The sequence below is a fragment of the Saimiri boliviensis genome, chromosome 10 (genome assembly GCF_048565385.1).
Source record: "Saimiri boliviensis isolate mSaiBol1 chromosome 10, mSaiBol1.pri, whole genome shotgun sequence".
Classification (NCBI taxonomy): Eukaryota; Metazoa; Chordata; class Mammalia; order Primates; family Cebidae; genus Saimiri; species Saimiri boliviensis.
The window spans coordinates 29,168,943-29,192,415 of NC_133458.1; the positions used below are offsets into that span (position 1 = coordinate 29,168,943).

Below are 23,473 nucleotides of genomic sequence, written 5' to 3' on the forward strand. Positions count from 1 at the left end.
CCCCACCCTGCTCCCTTGGCTGTGGGGGAAGGTGGCCCCTCAGCAGTGCTGATGAATTGGGAACAGACTGACAGGGTAAAAGCAGAAACTTCTAAAGACTCCTCAAGCAAAAGTGCCTCAGGCGACAGCATGGGGTGACAGCATTGGGTCTCCTCCTTGGGGAGAGGAGGGTGGAGCTTCTTGCCCTGCAGACTCAGGTGGCAGCAGGCGTGAGGTCATGGAATATGCAAGCCAAAGTCTCAGGGATGGCCCTCAGCCCCCAGCACTGGGGCCAGCCCTGTGACAAGGTGCCTCAGCTCACTTGGGCGGTGCACACTGCCACCTGAATTGAGAAGACAGCAGAATCGAGGTGTCTCCATACACAAAGTGGCTGGCACCCAAGGTTGCCAAGAAGCACCTAGAGAGTGGGAGAGAGACAGCTGCCTCCTTAGATAAAGGAATCCTGTTTCTAGGAGAGGCTGACCTTTGGCCCTTCAGGCAGTAGAGCCATGATGGTTCCCTCTTTCCCTGAGGTGACCAGCTGTTCCTTGGGACTTGCAGCCACATAGGCAAGCTGGTACATGCAGGCTGGCCAGGTGGCCCCATGGTGAGAAGGAAGGAGTCCACTGGCTGCGACAGGTGTGGCTGCCCTTGTGCCCATCCTTAGAACAAGGGTGCGTTGGGACCAAGCTGACTCAGGCTGTCCTTCTGCAGAGCCAGTGCAGGGAGGAGACATCCCACTGGCAAGACACCTGCCAGACCCGGCCGCTTTCCACGGCCATCCTCAGCCCCTCACAGCTCAGATTCCCCACAAGAAGCTGGTTTCTGGGAAGCTCCATTGTAGACGCTCCTCTTCCTGGACCTCTGGGGAGATGACGAGGAAAACTCAAAGACTCATTCCAGAGGGAGAAGTAATTGTATGCACACAGAGTTACGGCTCTACCCCGGACTATTGGCAGATGGAGGAGCTGGGGAAGAACCTCTATGGCCAAGGAGCTGGACAGACGACGGGGTCCCAACCTTGGCCTAAGCAGTGGGCCCAGGGATGCTGGAAGAGCCAACCGCGAGACGGTCTGCTCTTGCTCGTGGACTACATCTGAGCACACGCAGAGGCCGTTACTGAGCAAGCTATGGCAGAGAGGCTGTCCTAGCTGACTGATGGCTGAGTTTGTGGTCTGGTGGGGCACCTCCCATGGCCCTGGCTACAGAGCAAGACTGGGAAGGGTGGAGGGAGCCCCCCCCCCCAGCCCCCAGCCTGTTCATCTGCTCCAGGCTACTCTGCCATGCTAGTTCCTGTCTTGCTTGGGTCCCCTCTATATTCTGGGGCTCCTTGTGTTCTGTTGCTGAGGCCACCCTGAGGGAAAGAGCCCATCAAGCCAGGCACAGAACAGGCAGTCAGGAGCAGAGGCTATCTCTCCTGTGCTCTCCGCCCTCGCCCTCCCTCTTCCCTGCACTTCCTCCTCAGGGAGCCCAGGTCCTCCTCCTGGCAGGCAATGGGGACTGTGGACTGAGGATCCACTGGCTGGAGTATTTCCTTTCTAAATCCTGTTTAACAGAACTGCTTGCAAGGCTCCAGGGGTGGGGCTGGCGTGGGGCCAAGGTGGCAGAGGCCTTTGGGCCTGCAGCAGGGGAGTCAAGCTCAATAAAAGCCAATCAATAGCCAATCCAGTCCTGTGCAGGGTCCTGCTGGGCACATGTGTGGGGTGGGGGTTAAGGAAGGGGGACAGGCATCTACCATTCGTGGTTCCCTCTTTGGTCCTCAGGTCTGCCCAGGTCGCTGAGGAGGTGGCGGGGTTACCTCCTGCCAAGGAAGGGAAGGGCCCTATCAGCCTCTTCACTGGGGAGGAATTCACAGGGCACAGGGAGGAATTACACTCAGCAGGGAGGCAGCTAAGCCCTCACAGCTGGGAAAGCGGCATTGTCAGGTTCCCCCAGACACACACACACGAATGCGCACACACATAATCACACTCCCCAAAGCCTCTGCACTTCCTGGTCTCACAGAACCCCTCAGCATGACCTTTCCTTGGTTAACTATAGGCACAAACATTCACGCATCCTGATGCCAACAGGATCTCTTAACCACTGTCTCTTGACAGGTAAGGCAGCCCTTGTGGGGTCACAAGTGGGACAAGGCTGGGTACACCCCAGATACTCAGGTTACTGTACCCCAACCGGCCACCAGATCCTTTTATCAGGGTCCAGCCAACTCTGAGAGCTGGTACAAAGCTCTGCCAGTGCAGCTCCTGGGAAACAGCCCCTCCAGGAGGAAGAGAGCTTCGGTTCCTCAGGCTCCTTGATGAGCAGACCGGGATTTGCAGGAGAGAGACCCAGGAGGCGGCAGGGCCTAGCACTGAGAGCTGTGCACTGCATTTTAATTGGACTGGAATAAAAACACACAGGCCGTGCAAGTAATTAATCACTGGTAATTACTCCTCAGCGTCATCAAGTGGCACTGGCAAAATGGTGACTTAGGCTCTTTCAGACAAACCCACTGTGCAGTAAATAACAATGCTGAGTTCAGCACAGCCCCTGGCAAGGAACCTACCCTTCCACCTCAGGCCAGAGTTCTCTCTGTGCTCCTCTGGGTTCCTCTAGAGTCTCTACTCTCAGAGGGTAGAGGATTGCCCAGCTCTGAAAAGGTGGCTTCTGAGCTCACGGCTGAAAAGCCAGGAAGAAGGGCCAGGATGAAGATGCTTAGACTCTGGGCCTTAGACTCTGGGGCTTGCCACTTTACCCCAGCTGCTAACTCTTCTGTGAAGGTGCCACCCTTTAAACAGGAGACCCCAGTACTGTCTCTCCTCCCTCTCCCTGCAGCAGGCAGAGGACATGGGGGTGGCAGTCTTAAGTTCAGCTGTCACAAGCAGGAAATCCAGGAAGAAGCCATATGACTCCTTTCCTGTAGGAGCTGAGGCTGCCTGCTTCCCCCTCATTCTGGGAGGGAGGCTTGATGTGAGCAGGAGGTGGGAATCTCCTCCAGGGCACCGACTGTCTCTTTCACCTGTGCTAGCTTTGTGGTCTTTCTTTTTTTTTTTTTTTTTGAGACGGAGTTTCGCTCTTGTTACCCAGGCTGGAGTGCAATGGCGCGACCTCGGCTCACTGCAACCTCCGTCTCCGGGGTTCAGGCAATTCTCCTGCCTCAGCCTCCTGAGTAGCTGGGATTACAGGCACACACCACCATGCCCAGCTTATTTTTTGTATTTTTAGTAGAGACGGGGTTTCACCATGTTGACCAGGATGGTCTCGATCTCTTGACCTCGTGATCCACCTGCTTCAGCCTCCCAAAGTGCTGGGATTACAGGCTTGAGCCACCGCGCCCAGCCTAGCTTTGTAGTCTTTCTACCTTCACTACCAAGGGGTTGCTTGCCTGCCCTAATCCTGGGGGGATGGGAAGAACAGATACATAGAAACCTGGGAGGACAGTCCCAGGGGGAGAAAAGCAGCCCTGGGTGAGGAGGCAGCCGCTCCGGGCTGGTGAAGAACCTGGTGCTTCTGGGGCTGCAAAGCCCCTGACTCTTTTTGGCAGGTGTCTGGGCCTTGGCCCTGGGAAGTGAGTTTTGAGCCAGATGGCTGCCCCATGGGGAAGGAAGCATTTATTCCTGGAACAAATTTATGGCTCAGCATGGCTGTCCCACGAATCCTCCTAAAGCTCAGAGAAACCCTGACAAATTGGTGGCCAGCTGATTTATCCCCATTATCAGGGCCGAGCTATAAGTCAAAAGCAACAGGCTGAGTGAGCCTGGCTCCCACCTCCAAACCACTGAGTTCCTCAATTGTCAATTGGTTTCCAGAAGCCGCTTTCCACCCCACCCACCTTGTCTCTTCCAGGCAATGTCTGCAGACCGATGGGCTGTAAATCTTTTGTCCTAACAGATAGAAGCCTCTTCTGGGGCTGTTTCCCCTCGGGGCAATGCGAAGGAAAGTCAGACATGGGCTTGGGCTGCCCAGTCCCTCTGAGGGGACTGACAGAGAAGGATCAGGGCTGGGGAGCGAGGGACGCCCCAGGCATCTGTCCCATGGCTCCATGGTCACCTAGACAGCTTTCTGCTTCAGGCCCACCTGAGCAGGCCTGGGATCACTGGTGACCTTCCAGGCTGGCAGCCCAGGCCAACCTCACGTCTGCAACAGACTATGGCTGAGGACCCCTCAGCTGGCAGCCTCTCCTTGCCTATGTGCGGCCTTGGTGTGGGTACTCAGGGGTACTCCGTGCAGGGATGACAGAATTGCTTCCTCCTGTTCTCTGGAGGCAGCAGCATTAGTGTGTGAGGAGGACAGGAGGGCAGGGAGAGCACGGAGGGCTGCCACGCGTACCTTCTCTTTCTTCTGCTTGGCGGCCTCCTCGGCAGACAGCAGGGACTTGTAGTAGGAGCTGCGCTCGGCGGTGAAGTGGACCTTGGAGAGCGCGTGCTCCACCAGCAGGACGGACAGGTTGGCGCCGTCGATGTGCAGCCAGCCGATGAAGTTGCCAGCCTTGTCCATGCTCTCCACCTCCACCTCCACCTGGGACAGAGAGACAGGAGTAAGTCTGTAGGGGCCAGGCCTGAGTGTGCAGGTCCTGTGTCTGTGGGGAGGACAGCAGCGCGAAAGCCTTGGGCTCACAGGCGGTGGCAGCTGCTGCCACATTCACCGCACGTGGCAGCAGCAGCTGGAATGAGACAGAGCAGGAGCCTGGTGCAGCGCCCGCGGTGGGAGCCCCTAGAACCCTTCAGTTTCACCCTCGTACAGGGACAGACGCCCCTCAAAACTTGCCTTTCTTCTCAGAGCCCCTTCCCCTCCTGTGGCAGAAAGCTACTGGGGCAAATGGGACTCTCCTTAACTTTAGAGAGAGAGAGAGAGAGAGAGAGAGAAAGGGCAAGAATATACAGCTGAAGGTCAGGAGCAAGTTAAGAAGCAGGCAGAGTTTTGGATGCCTCCCACTCTTCAGCACCCACCCCAGCTCTGTGCTAGAAGACAGGCAGGCCCTTAGGGAGCAAGGCAACCCCTGGGGAGAGGGAGGCTGCTCTTCCTGGTAGAGCTGAATGAATTCATGTCTAATGAAGGTAATTAAAGTAGCTGCATGAAAAGCAGGAGAGGAGAGGGGGAGAGGACAGAAGAGGCAGAAAGACATGGGCAGGAAACTTATCAGCGCAAGGGCAGTGAGCGACAATCCCGCAGAAGGGTATGGTCGCTGCCATAAGCCCAGTCCCTGGGGCCATGGGCTGTGGCTGAACCCCAGAGCCCTCAAGGAATCTCCACGGGCCCCAAAGGCTCCTCCACTGACTGTCTCCTCCCGAGGACCCAGGACCCCAGACCTCGCACTGACTGCTTCTCTAAAGGGGCAGCCTCAGGGTCGTGGCCCTCCTGGTAGCTGATCTGCTCCCATGTCATGAAGGCCACGGCCCAGGATAAATTCCTTCTCTGATTCTCTCCTGATCTCTTTCTTCCCCTGCTAAATGGGCCTATAAACGGCGTTGCTGCCAAATGTAAAAACTTGTATTAATTTAAATGGCTTCAAGGTCGATTAACCAATAAAATGAATGTCTAAATACCTGGGAATTCTCAAAGTCTGGGCTGAAGCTAGTGACAGAAGGTTAGAAGGGATGAGGGACGCTGGGTGACATGCCTCCCCAGAAGGACACGGAGGTGGTCTCGGTGTGCAGGGAGAAGGTAGGAGAGAGGGAGATGGGCAGAGCCTGGGAGGCAGGACCCTCACTCACTTCCTCCCATTCGTGAACACTCTCTTCCTCCTTGAGGCCCACATTTAATCCTTCAAGAGGAAATGTAGCTTTAACGATGCCTGAAGTTGGAGTGTGGTAGGAAGGGGATGTGTGGCGTCTATTAGGGTTAGAAAAAGAGATAATAGAGAACATATAGCTCCAGTCCATGTTGATTCTGTAGGTGGCATTGGAGGAGAATAGCTATTAAGGGGCAGAGCTGAGAGCAGAATCCAGGTTTCCCCAGTGCCTTCTCTACACTGCCTCCTGGCAGAAAAGACCCTTGCCCCCCCGAATCCCCCCTTTCCATAGCCTTCTGTTTCAGGAGCAGCCCTTCCTTCCACTGCCATCTTCTCTGCCCTGTCCACCACCTAGGACCGTAGGACCCTGCAGCTCACTAGTAGAGCCTGGGGGAAAGTGCTGGCCCTAATGCTGGGCTGGACTGACCCAGTGCCTGTACTACACTGCAGAAGCAGAAGACACAGAGTCCAGTGCCCGTGGATGTTCAAACCGGTTTTTCCTATCTCTAATTTTGGCAACTAACTTAACTGAAGGACCGACTCTTGTAGGGAAGAAGGGCAGGTGAGCACAACCTGAGGCTGCTCAGCTTTCCACACCTTGCACCCACCTGGCAAACACCGAGAGTGCTGGAGCATAGGGGAAGCTCAGCCACTGGAAGACTGAGCGCCTCCTCCAGAGGGAGGCCAGGAATGGAGAATAGGCTGTCATGCCTGCAGGGGTTGGGGTAGGCTGCAGGAATAGTGGGGGTGGACAAGATCTGTGATGGGCAAAATGATACACGACGAGACTGTCTCTTGTTCTTCTTAACTTGCCAAGCTTTATCCAACATGCTAAGGTCAAGCAGCAGCAGGTCCTAGAAGAATTCTGGGGAAGCAGAAGGAAGAGCAGAGAGGTTGCTTGCCTTGTGTCTGGGGTCTCCTGGATACATGCCTGGCCGAAAGCAAATGAGGCTGGTACAGTTCCCAGCCAACACTGAGCCCAGGCCCACATCAGTTTCCGCATTCCCTGACCTCTCGTCTTCCACAACTTTAGTAGCCAAGTGTCCTTTCCCTAAAACCAAGGATGGCTGCCCTGCTTGAACACAGGCCTCTCTCCGGGCCTGGCAGGCCCAGGACAGCTTGTGATGGGCCAGTGTGGCTCTGGCACTGGGTTGCTGGGGTTGATGCAAGAACCTCAGAGACAGGCTGCAGAGGCAACCAGGCAGGCACAGTCGCTGTCTATCCTGTGAGGTGCCCATGCTCAGACCCCAGCCCACGTGGCATACCCCACATTCACACCCCGGTCTCTGAGGCTGCAATCCACATGATCGCCTCTCTCTAGGGCTTACATGAGAAGGAACCCAGTGACAAGCAGCCAGACCTGGGGCCAACACTGCAGGGTACAGCCAGGCTCTCCTGGGCAGGTGAGCACCAACTTCACACTTAACTAGTCTGTCACTTGCAATCGATATGCCAACTTGGGCTTGGCAAGTCCCTGGGCCCAGCCAGCCGCAGAGGAAAGAAATCTCTGGCCTTGGGCACACTGCTGCCACCGAATCCATCCTGGGTTGTGGATGGAGATAAAGCTGTCGCCCATGGGGCTCTGTTACCTTTTATTACAGCTGCCATAGCCACAGTAATTTCTCCATCAAACAAAGGCACTTGGGGAAAGCAGGCTAGCTCCTCTCTAGCCAAAGCCCACGCCGTGTCTGTCCTTCTACACACACTTCAGCCTGGACGAGGCTGTGGAATTCAGTGACTCTTCTCTAACTCTGGGAGAATTACGGAGGTTGCAAGCAGAAGTTTAAGCAGGTTGTATGTGTGTGATCATCCTTTGATGTTTCTCTTTTACATTGACTGCCAGGAAGTTATGACTTAACTGTAACATTATGTGGGTCTATGTTTATACAAGTATTTTTTCTTTGTTCAACTCAAAGACTCAAATTTCTCTGACATTTTCTCTTAATTAAAAGACACACACGTATAGAGATATACAGATACAGTTCAATTTTGCTATTTGCAGTAATTTTGTTCTATAAAAAGACCACTGAATTTGCAAATAGTGAACCATTACTCCTAGGGGAAATGCAGGTTTGGGTTCCTGTGAGCCTCTGGTCACAATATTTCATCAAATCAACATATAACCTTATTCTGTGCTTCTGTTTAAAGATACCTTGTCTAATATGTGTTGTTGACTCATTAGCATTGCACTCATGGCCAACAGCACAATGACTCATGCCTGAATGAAGTTTATCTAACACATCTATCTTCTCCATAAGGCGCATCCCAGTATTTCTGCACTCAGGAACACTAGACAGCACTTCAGCTCTACACTGGGGGACACTTAAAACTGCGAAACCACCAACAAAAAGCACAAAAAGTGCAACGACATGATGCTACATAGACTGTGAGAAGGACACCTGTTTATATTATCAGAGCCGAAGCAAGAAGGCAGACACCTGGCCTAATACGTGCTGTTGCCTTGTTCCACCCTGTTCTACCTAAGATGGAAATGTGCCCTGCCAGGTGACTCCATTTTTCTGTCACTCTGTGCATGTCCACAAATGACTGTGTGAAAAGTACCATGGGTATTGATACTGGGGTTACGAAAATAGATTTTGGTGAATTTGCAAATATGTGACCAGCAAATAATGAAGATTGACTGTATACTGTATAGACACATAGAGTTAATTCCCACAAGTTGCCTCAAACTGAAGACATGTTAGGGGAGGCTCATTCCTGTAAATCGACAAGAAATTCCTTCTTGTCCAACTGGCTACTGCAAGCATTAAATGAGAGCCTACTGATGGCGTGTTGAGTAGTTTGCAAACTGCTGTAACACAGCCACTCAGCTCTTGGGCATCTTGGAGTGTTTCAGGAAGAGATCTGGACTCAATAGCTGCCACAGCAGGACTCCTATGTCCTTAAGTGACTTAGGTGACTACCACAGGTTGCTAGAAGGTTGGGAGCAGGCTTCATATGAAAGCATGCATTGGCATGCACACACATGGGTGACTATGGCATTGAGGGCACCAGAGCATGTGTGTACATATCATTCCCTGATCCCTGGCCTACCATGAGCCACCCTCTGAATGCCTATAGGCTCACCCCACCTTTGGCATTTGGGGGGCAGTGTACAGCACAGAGGTTAAGAGTATGGAATCTGGCTCCAGACAGCCTAGAGCTGCATGAATTCTGGGGCGCCACTTAACTTCACTGTGCCTCTGTTTACTTTGCTGTAAACCTGGGATTGCAACAGCATCTACCTCAAGGATTTGTTATGATGATTAAATGAGCTGATATAAATACGTTAAGCACCTAGAAGAGTGCTCAGCACATAAATGCTTCAACACGATCATCATAAATTATTTACTTCCTGGTAGGGGCAGTTATTTCATTTCTAAATGTCTTCATTCTCCAACTAGACTGTCAGCTCCATGGGGAGTGAAGCTTTTGTTCAAGACTGTGATATTTCTCCAGAGCTGAACACACTGACTGGGCCATGAGGTGACAGAAAGAGCATGGATTCCGGAGTCAGACTGACTAGGGTTCAACTCCTAGTCCTAGCTGTGAATTTTTGGGTAAGTCACATGACCTCTCTTAGACCGTTTCCTCAATGGTAAGGGGAAAAGAGGAGGGGTCCTGTGTAGCAAAACTGCTTCCTTCCCTTCAACAGATGCCAGTGATGCCGTGGTGGTCCTGTGTCTCTGGGATGGTTACATCCAGCAGCTGTCCTGCTTTGCTGCACTGTATACACGGGTTTTCTCATCAGAAATGGCCAATCCCTGCTTAATGAGTTCCTTTATTCTCCCCAACCCTGAAAGCTTTGGGTTTCTTACACCAGGGTATTTTCTTACACAAAATACAGAGTGAAGGTAAGGCAAGTGGGGTTATAGGATGAGCTCAAGTGTGTGACTGTCCCCGTGCCACCTGCACAGACAGATCCCTTTCTCTTTAGTGGAGGTCTTTCCCCACCACAGGACCAAAGCGGTGGGTGCTGCCAGCCAGCCACACCCTGCAGGAGAGCAGCCCGATGTGTTGGACCTCCTGTGGGCTAGGGCAGCCAGTGAGCCCGGCCGCCTTACAGTGGGACACGTCCTCCTGCTCCCAAGCACATTAATGTACCACTAATGAAATTGTTCTGGCTTATTTACCAAATTAATACAAACGGCACAGGCTGTTAATTTGCATGTCTCCTAATTACCGAGGAAGAGCTCCCTGTGCCCAGGCAACGCACACACCTCAGTGATCACCCAGGCAGGCTGTGGTCTCACCCTTCCCAGGGAGGGTAGATGAGCAAGGGGAGAAGCGTGAGGAGGAAAGAAGAGCATGGAGCCGCCAGCCCCCAGTTCCATGGCTGAAATCAAAGAGGGAGGAAGGGGGTGGTCAGGAACTTGTTTCATTTCCTGCAGCCCCATTTTGAGCAGTCTCAGTGCCCTGGGCTCCAGAAACATACACTCAGTCCCTTTTCCCATCCCAAATTGTTTCCCTTCTCCCCAGTGTCTGGATTCTGTCAGCTCATTAAAACAGAAGCTACTTCAGTCAAACAGGCAGTGGGGACCAAGTCCTCCTTCTATAAGCAGCGAGGCATATTCTTGGCCTGGGGTGGAATGCAGGGCTGGGGAAGCACTGGGGGCTGGCTGAGGGGTCTGCAGAAAGGAAGAGAAGGCAGGCAGGCAATGGCTGATGGCTTTAGAAATGTCAACATTCTCAACTTCTTTTGGCCTTCTGCAATCAGACTTCAGATTCTGAAATCTTTCCTAAAGAAGTGGGGGGAGGGAGAGAGTGAGTGCGTGTGTGCGTGTGTATGGTGAGTATGGGAAAGATTATTTAAGAGCTCAGCTTTCAAACCACAGAGGAAATTCTGACTGCCCTGGGGGTTGACTGAGCTGCATCTGTCCTAACTCGCCTGGAGCCTGCAGCCAAGCTGGAAGCCTCATGCTTCTAAGTAGGCACAAAGCTGGAAGACCCAGGTCCCTCTCCCAAAGCCGCCTCCAGGTCACAGTGAAGTTGTGGGACAGGGGAGGGAGAAGGTGAACCGATGGTGCTTCTGGTAAGGTTGGCTTAAGTAAGGGAGCCGTGGGCACTGGAGGCAAAATAATTAAGAAATGGAGACTAGAGAAAGACAGCAGGGGGATGCACGTTCCCCTTGATGACTCAGGAAACCCAAAGGAGAGTTCACACAGGCAATTTACTGGCAATGGGGGGAGGACAGGGAGACCCCACACACATACAAGCCTTTCCCTTTTTACTCTCCAGGAGGATGGAGAAGAGGCACCGGTCTCCCTCAAGTGCACAGGCATTGCTGTGGTGCAGTGCCTGAGGCAGCACAGGAAATTACTGAGCCTCAGCCAACCTCAGAGCCCTGGGTCGGGAGGCTGAAGATTGCCTGAAACCAGTTGCGGAGGATGCTCCCGGCCGAGGGAGATGGGCTGCCTCAGGCATGACAGGCGGGTCCCAGGTAGAGAAGAGCCCAGTACAGGGCGCTACTGCCCTGAGGCATCTGGGAAGGAAGAGTTGCTGCACAAAGTGGGGTACTGGCTGGAAGTTCTTCCAGATAGCAGGGTGGGGGTGCTCAGGGCTACTTGTGGGAAGGTGACATCACAGTCCCCACCGACAGGCTTTAGAGGCAGAAATCTCCATTCTTTCCACATGTTGTCCAGTCACACTCCTGCTTTCAATATTCCCAAAGCAACCAGCAATGGGCACAGCAAGGGGCCTGGATAGGGAGAAGGCGCTGAGGAGCGGAGTAAGGCCCTGGACTCGAACTGTGATCCAGGTGCCAGGTCCGCCTTTTGTGGGCTCTGGGCGCAGTGAGCCTCTCTTTGGGCTTAGTTTCTTCATCTGTGAAATGTGAGTTGGGCAAAGTTTCTAAGGTTCTCTCCACTATGCATTCTCTGAGGTCAGGCGGGGGCAGAGCTGACAGCCATGCCTGGATGCCGACAAGGGGGAAGAAAAGCAACAGTTCCACAGGAGAGAAGGGCAAGCAGGGAGGCCCTGTTCGCTAAGGAGCAAGTCCCGTAGGAGAACTTGCAGGGGGACGGCAGGAAATAGAGAGAGGGGAACTGAATAATAACTAGGGGTCCCAGGTACTCCTGCCTCCTCCCAAAGCACTCATCCTAGCTGCAGCTTTGTTCAGGAATGTGAATAGAGTTCTGGAGTAACCAGAGTGTAGCCTGGGTCCTTTCCTGCCATGCGGAGGTAGCCTTGCCCAAGGCTGGGTTTTCCATCATCACTGATGTTGCGTGAAGGCTGTAGCGTGCTACCACAGCCAGAGCTGTGAACTTGAAGAGACACCTCACCTTAACACAGTAGCAGTTTAACACAGCCAGCTCATCCCCTCCCGGTCCCACACTCCCGGTCACACACAGCCACACCAACTTCTTTCAGAGATGATAAACGTTAACACAATGCAATTAATAAGGCAATGCTGTGGCAGCCGAGAGGCAATGCCCATGCAATGCCTATTGGGTCTCATTACCATCTCCGTCTGTGGGGAGTGGTCCAACTAGGAGCAGGCAGCAGCACGAATTTCCCATGAGCTACTGGGGCAGTGTGGTTCTGATCCCCCCCCATCACTTCCAGACCAGGTAACTATTCTGAGCACAGCCCACAGAGTGGACTGCCTTTCTAGAAAACCTCTTCTGGCATTGGAGTGCTACGAATGCCTGGAAGTCGGGCCTGGGGTGGCACAGCAGCAAGAGGGGCCAAGAGGCTCCTGGAAAGGAAAGACCTGAGCAGTGGGCAAGCTGGCTCTAGAAGCTCAGGGCACATTCTCTCCCCTCTTGAATGCCTTTTCCCTGCCTCAGGGATGAGGGTGGGATGGCAGGAGCAGAGGGGCAGCTTTGGTCCTGTCTGAGGCAATGAGGCAGTAGCCACTGCCATCAGCGTCATCTGGGTCTGCTGGGAAATGTGAACCTGCTGACTCTAGGCCTTTGCGGGCACTAACACAGTTTACAAACTGACGCAATCTGTTTCTTTTGTGCATACAATAAGGAAGCGGAGACCCTGTGCTGGAGGCTAGAGGGAATTTAACACTATTCCCTGAGGCTGGTGCCAGAGATATGGCTAGATCAGGGGGCCCTTATTCTGTCAACCACCCCTGTCTTCCCAAAGGTCCCCAGAGCCAGGGGCAGGCTCTGGAATGAATGCCTTCTGAGAGTGTCCATGCCTGAATGGTGCAGCTCCTCCTCATATTCCTGGCTGAAGTGAAGGGCAGTCCCAGGCAAAACCAGGGGAGAAGGCTGCCTTCCACTGGGTGCCTCTGTTCTTTATCTTGAATGCTGGCTCGGGCCATGGAGTCAGCAGCAGTGGCCCACGTTCTCCCAAGCCAAAGAACCTCTATGGCTTTAGAGCTGTCCCTGAGCCCTAAAGGGATAGAGCCAGGGGTGTAAGAAGACAGCTGGCCTCCTTTCTTGGGGAAAATCAGTATATGATCTATGCAGTAACTGCATGAGGTTATTAAATCTCTGACCTGGTTTGAAAGTAACCAAATGTTGTCCAATCAGGTCAAGCTCACACGTCAGTTCTCCTTTGCAGGAACCTGACCTCAAAGCCTGCTCTGGGATGGTACAGACCCCTGACCTGTTCTCAGGCAGGAAGTAGCTGTCCTGTGGACCCCCCCAATGGGGCCAGTCCACTCTGCTTTGTGGACCCCAATTCTCAGGCTCCTTTACCTGAACCAGACTGTGGGTTTCCCACAGGGACCCACACTTTGCTGTTAAGAAGCATTTAGCATCCATGATTACTTCATTCCCTTCTGTCCATCTTGCAGAAGAAGAAATGAACTTGGCCTCAGATCACAACCTCTTCTGCTTCCTCAGGCACCCATTCCCATCATTTATCTCTTCCTGTCATCACCTTCCTGATTTCCTTCTTCACCAGCATCTAACTCGTCACCTGCAAACATCTTGCCCATCTTAGCAAGCCTTGCTTTGACTCACATCCCATCAAGTTGACCTCGTTCTCTACCCAGACAGTACTCTGCACATTGCCAGCCCCTTTTCACTCCTGTAGCCAATGCAGCTGGCTACCACAGTCAGTACTCCAATGTCACTGTACTTCAAAGGTCACTCAAGACCTGTTAATTGCCATTTAAATAATTTATTCTCTGATTTCATCATTTTTGACCTTTCAAATATCTGAAAAAGTCAAGCACCCCCTTTCCTTTTTGAAACTTTCTTTTTTTAGGCCTCTGTGTTTCCCAATCTTGGCTTTTTCTCCCTGCTTTCTTAGTAGCAATTCTGAATTCTTCCCCAACAACATGGCCCTTGAATATGAATGTTCCCCCGGGGCTATTTTAAGCTGTAGACAGCCCCTGCATCCCACTGCTCTCTGAATTATGGAACTCAACTTGCACCTCTAGTGCAGCACTCACTTCGGGATTCAGCTCCACTAGGCGAATCTCCAATGTAATGAGTCCCACCCTGAAGCTCTCACCTTCACTATGAAACCTGCTTTTCCACCTGCGTTTCTCATCCCAGGCTGCGGCATGAGCATCGGAATCGCCCTTGGGCTCCGTGGGTAGGTGCACACCCATCTCCAGTGCACACTGATTCTACCTCGGAAATGTCTCTTGGGTTCTTCCCCTTTGTTATCGTTATTGCCAGGCCCAGCTTTGAGTAACAGGTCCCCATTGCTGTCCCTGCCAGCAGACCTGCCTCTAAGGACCCACCCTCCATGCTACTGCAGGGTGTGGCTTGTCGTAGGCAGTGCAGCACCGCGGTTGGATGCAGGCTCTGCAGCCAGACCATCTCCTTTTGGGCTTGCTCTACTACTTCCTGGCTTAACCCAGAGTGGGTTTTTTTTTTAACCTCTCTGGGTCTATGTTAACCTTTTGGTCAAATGGGTATAATAATGAATGCTACCTACTTCAAAGGGCTTCGGTGAAGAGTAATTAAACTGATTCAAGTTAAAGACTTAAGAAGACTCTGGGAAATAGTAGGTGCTCAATAAATGTTACTTAAAAAAAAAAAAATCCCAATATGATCACTTCAACCTTCTGGTGAAATCCTTTCCTTGTTCTCCACTAATGCTCGAATTCCTCAGTACTGCACAGCATCAGCATCTCACAGCCGGGCTCTCCCTGCTCTCACGTCCTGCCATTGGAGCCTTCATGATTCTGCTCTAGTCATGCCACGTGAATCCCAGCTCCACACACAAGTGGCATGGTTCCAGGCCTTGGCACATGCTATCCATTTTGGCTGGAATGTTTCTCCCTGTGACTTCGTCTGCAAACTCCTACCCAGATAAATAATAGAATGATTTTATTTGAACCACTCCATTACTTAGCTGGGTAGGGCTTGTTCTTAAGCATTTTGTTCCTATCACTACGACAGTATTACAATGGGCAGTTATTGACAGCACCTAGTAGGCATTCAATAAATAGATGACAAAAGGCAACAGGTCTTAGCTTCTCCAGAGCGCCAGCAGTGAAGTGGGAGAAGGAAAGTTCCTGCACAGAACACCATCTTTGGGCAAATGCATGGCACCAAACTGACAGGCGAAGACCTATTTCGAAAACTCCTCTAAGGTGAGAGGACTATCCGTCAGCTGCCCCTGCCACAAGCATGCTTGTGGGAGCCCAGAGGGGTAGAAACCAGCTTCAGCCAGTGAAGCCAGCAGTGGTGACTCAGAGGCAGCCCCCACGCCATGAGCAGAAGGGGCTGTTTCACACTTGGCTTTGCCTGTACTGACTACGAGTGGAGTGAGGATACCTCCTCTGCTCATCGCGGCAAGAGTGCAGGCAGCAGCCGTGTGTGACTCCCCCAGGTCTCCCACACGTCCACCACCTCCTGGCCACCCGTCCCTCAGCAAGGAAGGAGTGAAGAACAAAAGTGGACATGAGAGAGCCTAGGAAGAGCTGTGAGGACAGGGCATGAGCTAACGACGCTGAGCAGAAGCAGGAGGTGGGGCGAGGCCACAGATGCCACGAAGCTTGGATCCCTGGAGCCCAGGCCACTGCCCAGTGTGAAGGCTTCCAAGCAAGGGATTAGATGGTGCTGGTCAGGCCACAGTCACCTCAGGAAGGATCTGAGTACAAGAGCTGAGACGGCTGGAAGCTACAAGTCACCTGCCGGGTGCTGAAAGGTCTCAAGCCCTCTGGCACAAGGAAACCTTTGAGGAAAGGCAGCTGCTACTGGGTTTGAAGGAATCTGGGGCTTGGATTGGGAAGCCAACCCCTAGCTCAATCCCTTCAGAGTTCTCAAAACTGGGCTGTGGTGGTGGAAGCCAAAAGCTGTCAGGATAAGGCAGGAGTGTCCCATGTGGGGGTAGGAAGGGGACATGAAGCGCCTTCTCTTTTACCATCTGATCTCTTGGCAAAAGAGACACAGATGCCAATCCCTCTTGCAGGCCAGAAGAAGGGACCAGAGAGAAAAATCTATTTAACAGATAAAAATTCTATACTCTCAGCTAGAGATCAGGCAATTTGCTTACTTCATAAAACTGAATATAAGAAGTGCCAAACAATTTCAACCAAACACATGGCCATCCCTCCCTGACTAATGTTCGATTAACTGCATGAAAGGCACAGCTGAAAGCACCAGAGGGTGAAAGGAGGGAATTCCCTTGCCTCTTCTCCTTCCTTTTGTCCTCATGCCTCCGTATCATTAGGCTGGCTAAGAAGGTACCATCCCCTCTGAGGCAGTCCTCTGCCCCTGTATGCAACTCACTCCAACCTGTCCTCAAATCTACCCTGCCTCCATGTTCCAAGCAGAAAGCCTGGCTTTCCTCACCAAGCTGTGTACAGTATATGCTGAGTACAATGGCTCAGGGAGGGCACCTTTTTCTCATCCACACAAAGGCAATGTTGCAGGGAGGCACGGCCCTGTTAACCTACACTCTGGATAGGATACAGAAAAAAAAAAATCCAAGCCTCTCCTCTTACCCCACTAAGGAGCTGCCCTTAGGCACAGCAGAGAGAAGATCTGGACACTGTGGGGAACTGTGCATGTTCCCAAACCCAGCAAGGAAAGCGAAGAGGTCTTTGAGACGATGCTGAGCTCCTGAGCCTGGTCTCTGAGCTCCTGCAGTGCTAGTGCTAGAGGGCTATTCTGCATTCTCCCTCCTGTGCACAGGACAACTGGGTTCTTCCTTGGTATGACCTGGAGGGCCCAGGATTGCTCTGGCCAGCAGTAATGCAAAGAAAAGCCTGTGGGTAAAAGCTACCAATTACAAGGTTTGAGCACATACACGTGAAATAAAGATAAATGCAGCATGTCAGAGGCCAGATTGGCCTGGTTAATGACCCTGGCCCATGCCCTCTTCTGTGTTGAGGTTGGGTTTCCTCACTGCTAATTTTTTTATTGCTAATGATAATTAAAATATGTCTGGCTTACACCCTCAGAGTGGAGCTCTAATGTGCCACAGCCCTCTCAAACTCCTAGTGCAGAGCTACAGTGTGTGGCCTAGCGATGTCTGGGTCTCAATGAGCAGTGCTGCCTCTGGCCTTCCTCATTCTGCAGTAGGCCCCAGTGGTCCTTGCCCAGCCCGGGCATCTTGACCCCACAGCTCCTACACATAGGGACCACACTCCTTCTTCCGCTTTACCCACTGTCCAGGACAGGGGCTCTTGTTGCTCTTTTGGGCCTTGTGATCAGCCCCTAAAAGTTCTCAAAGCCTCTGCAATGAGATCAGAGGTGAGACAGGGAGAAATACTAGTGACAGGAAAGAACAATCTGTAGGATGGGTTAGCAGGACGGGTATTGATGGGGCCCTCTGCCCATTTGCTTGACAGGAGCCAGGGCCTCAATACTTTCAATTACTGTTCTCTCTCCACTTCAAACCAATGTCCCAAATACAATTCAGTGTGACAAGGTCATGGGATGCAGTGGTTAGTTCCTCAGCTCTGCTATTTGCCCAGGCTGATGCTGCCCTGTGGCCGCCACAGTGGGGCCAGGCTGGCCTCATTCTCCCTGCTTCACTTCCCAATTCTGTTGCGCTAAGCAGAATTCCACTGATACCTGCACTGCTTTCCAGGTAGAAAGCACTCCTTCAAGGGAGGTGTGTCCTGAAATGGAGAGAGGAAATGAAGATACTCAGTGTCTCTTGCTAAGATGTCACAGAAGTCACAATTGAGCTTTTAAAGAGATCTCTTTGACTATGGAGGAAGAACTCTGACCTCACCCGTGCATAATAGCTGCCTCCTCGGACAGAGGCCGCCTGGATGCAGCTCTTCCCACCATGGACTTCCTGCCACAGTGCCCATGGAAAAAGCTTTGAGACTCCTGCCACCATCCCGCCCCTCGGTGTAAATACCATCTAAGCAGTGTGATTTCTTTTAGTGCTCTCAGGAGTGGCCCTTAATTGCCCACAGCTCCTGAGCTGCTGCCTGGAGGCAGCAGGCAGGAAAACACTGAGTGGAAAGGTCAGGAGCAGTGAGGAGGAAGGGAAAGGCCAAGCCTCATCCTTTATTTTAAACAGGTGTTTGTGGAGACACTACAGAAAGGACAGGAAAAAAACAAAAAAGGCCTCAGAGGGGATTCTCAGCATCTTGTGTCTTCTTGAAGACAGCACGTATTCAATGGTGCTCATGCTGCCATGTCACCAACCTCATTTCCTCTGACTGTCCTTCACAGACCCTCTGCTCTGGCCCATTTGATCTGCTTGTTGTAGAGCTGCCCAATCCATGTCCTACAGCCTCGCCAGTCCCTGATACCATGATCCTGCATCAAGGCTCAAAGGCCAGACAAACTGCAGTTCCCACATGTCAACGAGGGAGGCGGAGCCCACTCAGAAGGAAATCTGTTGACCTACCAGTAAAGGAATACTAAGCCACCCACTTCAGGAAGGTGTTGTTGAGGAATACAGAATGAAAATTGTTCCAACTGCTTGCAAGTGCAACCCACACCCACTGCTTTTGTCTTCCAGGAAGCCTCCCCTGATCTACTCTTCCTAACAAGTAACTCAGTATTCATGTTCTGTCCTATATCCACTTGCTCTTGTTAATCCATTACCTCTTACATGTTAAGCCCTCTGAACGACACTATTTTCCTGTTTCTTTGAAACCCAGCCCCAGTCCCCACAGCTAGGGCATGTGCAGCCGGATTCTGCAGAGTGCTTCATAAAGAGAAGGTGCTGGATTCCTGGGGGACACTGTGCTTGGCAGGGCTCTTGTTTCTGGGCAGCACCTTCTGTGTGGCTACATTCCTGGTTGCTGTCCAGAGCTTTCCTAACAAAGACAGCTTCCAAGGCCAGAAAAACAGCAGAAAATGCAGGTCAGAACTGTAACAGGGTACAATGTACACTGCAGGGAAGAATAGTGGTCGCTCAGCATTGCATCCCCAGAAAGACAGCAGGGCTCAAGAAGAATTGGAATGCCTAGTTGAGCTGATTACACAGATGAGAACATTTAAAAAATGATTAGGGTTCCTCAAAGTGAGAAGAGACATGTTGAGAGAATGTGAATGTATAAAAATCATTAAGAGTATGTAAAGAGACCGAACAGTCACTTTAACCAACTGATCGAGAAATGATTTTTTGTTATCTTCTAAGTAGAGAAGCACTGTATTAGGCACTGCAGTAGATCTAAAAGGAGAAAGAATTAACTTCTGTTTTCAAAGAGCCTATGATTTAGTTGAGAAGACATGATAAAGCCATATCCTGTCAGTCAGTGACAAAATGCCATGTAAAACACATGACGGCTGTGTGGTACAGGCAGCAGGTACTAGAGGGGTTCACAGGAGAGAGCAGGCTCCGAGGGCTGAAGAGTTGGGAAACTCTTTTGGGTGGGATTGGACCTTAAAGGATGGGACTTCACAGGTGGGGAGAATGGCAAACATGTTCCAGCATAGGGAACGTCTAGGGTCACACTTTAGAAATAGTGCATAAGTGGTAGGGTAGGAGAAGGAATGAGGGACAGAAAGCCATGCTGAGGTCAGTGGAGGTGCAAGTAGACATCAGAGAAACACAGGGGATGATGGGGAGAGCAGAAGCCAGGAGACCGTGCAAGCAGTTCAGAGGAAAATCTGGAGAGAGCTGACTTTGGAGGATGGGCAAGGGGCTCAGTCAGAGCCCACCCACCTGCTGAGACAGATCTGGGATGGATGAATCAGGGGCTGGATTCAAGGAAGGAGGGATGGAAGGAGAGGAACCTGAAAAATATGTATACAAATCCTGTGATGGCTGGGAGAATGAAATGGAAAGAAATGATGATGCCCATGGAAGCTTGTGAATGGATCGTGCTGAACTAGAGTCAGAATGTCTGGAAGAGTGATCAAAGGAGCCAGAAAGAGAAGAAAAAGGCTGAAGGCCCAGCCTTTACCAGATGTGGTCAGTTGCATGAACTTGCAATCCTTCCTTGCATAAAAGAGAACCAAAATGCTTTGCGCCTGGTCCTGCCTTCACCTACCTGCCTCAAGTCCCACATTTTCCTCTTGATTTCAGGGTGACATCCATTGGCAGAACTGCACAGAGGTAACCAGTGAAAGACCTGCAGCCAGACTACCTGAGTTCAAATTTAGCCTCTGCCATTCAGGGACCTGGAGGGAGTTATTTTAAGATTTTATGCTTCAGTTTCTTCAAGCTGTAACATGGGAGTAATAAAGCTGAACATTTCCCTCACAAGGTTTAAATGAGTTAATATACATTAAGATCTTAGAACAACATCTAGTACACAGTAAGAACTCATTAACGGTTGGCTCTTCTTACTGTGCTAAGCACATGTAGTAAGAATAGAAATGTACGTTGAGTGTACCTAGGTCACAGAGTGACTGAGCGCCGTAGTTCTCTAGAGGAACCTTGCAGGCCTTTGGCTGATGTATAGCACAGTTTGCTTGCCTAGGCTTGGCAGGAGGTCAGGCCTATGTGCTTTCTAGAAGTACATGGGAGCTTTCCTCTGAGAGACGCAAGGTGTGGTGAACCAGAGATTATGAATCCTGGCCTGATGGCCAGGCTAAGGGACTAGTCCCCTGGCAGATGCTGCCTGCCCAGCCCCGGCCTGAGCACTGGCCACTTTTAGTAACTGCAGGGAGATGTGGATTTGCTTCTCCAGTCTCATTTCCACCACCTCCTACTCGCCTTATACTATAGGGATTCTTTGATCTGGGCCGACTGATCTCCCTGTTCCCTCAACAGACACTGAAGTTTCACATCTCTGCGCCTCTGGACACACTGTGTGTGGTAGAGATCTATCCCCCACTCTATTCTCTCCTCTTTCTGTTTCTTTTATTCCACACGTCAGTATGGTCAGCGGAAAGGCTGCATTCCCCAGTCTCCTTTCTCAGTGGCCACGCCAGGGAGATCTGGCAGAAACCTCTTGGTGGGACTTCTAGGAAAGCATTTGCTATCTTTGTGCTTTCTCCCTGTGCTTTGGCTTCCTGACTGGAAGGACGAGGTGAATGACTGGAGATCTGCAGACACCTTGGACCTTGAGAATGGAAGCCAGGTGCTAAGAAATGCTGGGCGGGAGAATGAAGGGGCCTGGATCCCTGATGCTACCAGGTGCCACTGTATCAGTTCTGGACTGCCCACCTCTGGGATTCCTTTATGAGAAAGTAGTAAACTTTAATCTTGTTATATGAATGCTGTTTTTGATCTATATTACCAGCAATGGAATGCAATTCCTACCGGCTGCATTTGAATCTCTCTCTGGAATGCATGTCCTTCCTCTCCCGTTGGCTGGGCTGATGCCTACTCATTCTTACAGACTCAGCCTCCACAGTCCTTCCTCCAGGAAATCTTTTCTGAATCCCCAGTGGTGCACCACAGGGCATAGAAAGGAGTTTCCCCTTATCTGTGATTTTGCTTTCCACAGTCTCAGTTACCTATGCTCCACTCTTATCTGAAAATATTAAATAGAAAATTCCAGAAATAAACAATTCAAAGCTTCAAACTGTGTGCCGTTCTGAGTAGCGTGATGAAACCTCTTGCCTTCCTGCCTGGGACATGAATCATCCCTCAGTCCAGCATATCCAGGCTGTCGATGCCACCTGCCTGTGACTTACTTGGTAGCCCTCTCCCTCGCTGAGACAAGATCGACTGCCACAGTATTATAGTACTTGTGTTAAAGTAACCCTTATTGATTTAATAGCCCCAAAGTGCAAGAGAGGTGATGTTAACATATTGTTATAATTGTTCTGTTTTAGTCTCATTATTATTAAATCTCTTACAATGCCTTATGTATAAATTATAGGTATGCATTTATAGGAAAAAAACATTGTATATGTCTAGTTCGGCACTATCTGTGGTTTGAGGCATTCACTGAGGGTCCTGGAATGTCTCCCCTGTGGATAAAAGGGGGCTACTGTATCACCCTGTATTCTGGTTGTTGATGAGCTCATGCGTCTGCCAACTCCTTGATGGCACAAAACTATCTGACTTTGTGGTCCCAACTCCTAGCATGGCGCCTGACACACAGAAGGTTAACGTATGTTTGCTAAATGAATCAAATGAAAAGGAAATTCAGATGCCAATCACTGGTACTTATCTATTGATTTGTCTTTGCTTTTAAGAATGTTTGATTCAAAGAACATAAAGGGAGGATAATCTCAGAGAAACAAGGTCCTTTATTCTTTGGTTACTGATCCAAACGCAGTCCATGGCATATAGTATCTGGGGCAAAGGCCGGCTAATTATGGCTGCGCCCTTCCAGCTGCTGCCCCTGAACACAGGTTCTGTCCAACAGCCAGGCCTGGCAGGGGATAGATCATAAATGCCCTAGGCAAGAGGCCCTGCAGTTGTCCAATTCCACATCTGAAGGAAAGACCAATAGCTCCTTGTTACAGGGGAGAGGGAAGAGAATGAACATTTATTGAGTACCTGCTGTGTGCCACATATTGAATTAGGTTCACAAAGACATGCATGTTGTTTTACTTAATCCTTACAACCATTTTTGTGACGTGGTTAAGTCCCATTTTACTAACAGGAAAATGGAAGCTTAGAGAAGAACTTGCCCAGGGTCATTTGATAAGTGGAGAGGCTAGAATTTGAACTCAGCCCTGCCTAATTCCAGAGCCTGGCTCTTGTCACTAGCAGGGGGCAGCATGATTCTGCGGACATCTGGGAGCAGCATACTCCCAGATGCCTAAGTTTTGTGAAGCAGCCGAGGTGGAGGCTCTGGCCCAGTGAGTAGGGGATGAAGGCATGCAAAGTAAGGCCAGGAAGCAGACCGGGGAGAGGCATCTGTCTTCCTGCTGGCCCTGGTTGCTCTGCTCTTGGGCTGAGGAGTGATGTGTCAGTATAAAGGAAAAAAGTCATTAAGGAAGCTTCAATTCCCCTCAGCACAGAACTGCCGGAGCTCCTTTTCCCAGTGATCCCATGCGGAGCACTCCAGTTAGCAGCATTATGGGCTCATTACACCTTGGGGCTCGTTGCATCTATTCTCTGTTGGTTGCTCAGCATGAGCCCAGCCCCAAAACTCATCATCACTTCTCTGACTGCCCGGGAGCCACTGGCTGCAACCTCTTCTTCTCGAACCTACACTGGGAGGTGGAAAGGTTAGGGCATCCCCTTGCTGTGAGGCCAGTAGGTTCCCATTTCCTTCCTCCCCTGCTGCCATTACTCTGCAGAGGAAAGCTACAGCAGACACCCAGAGAGGGGCTCTAACCTCTGAAGCTACAGGGGCTCCTTCAGATCTCTGTGATAAGAACATCAGCCACACTGAGATGACAAAAACAAGGAAAACCATGGTCCCACAGAGCCACCAGAGGGAGGAGCACAGCTGTGGAGAAGGTAAAGCTGAAGGAAGAACAGAAACCAGCCCACCTTCCTGCCTCCCAAACCCTGACTGGATCTACCTTGTTCATGCTCTGACCAAAACAAAAACCTTCTGCTTTTCCAACTGGAAAACAAAAAACAAAAAAC

General features: G+C 51.1%; 1 protein-coding gene across 1 annotated transcript in view; it reads right to left on the minus strand.

The window, feature by feature from the left end:
• SND1 (staphylococcal nuclease and tudor domain containing 1) overlaps positions 1 to 23,473 on the minus strand; it is a 442,553-nt gene that overhangs the window by 13,190 nt on the left and 405,890 nt on the right. Inside the window, exon 17 of the mRNA XM_003921017.3 lies at positions 4,291 to 4,479. Within this exon, the coding sequence (XP_003921066.1) occupies positions 4,291 to 4,479 (189 nt within the window). The remainder of the gene's footprint in view (positions 1 to 4,290; positions 4,480 to 23,473) is intronic.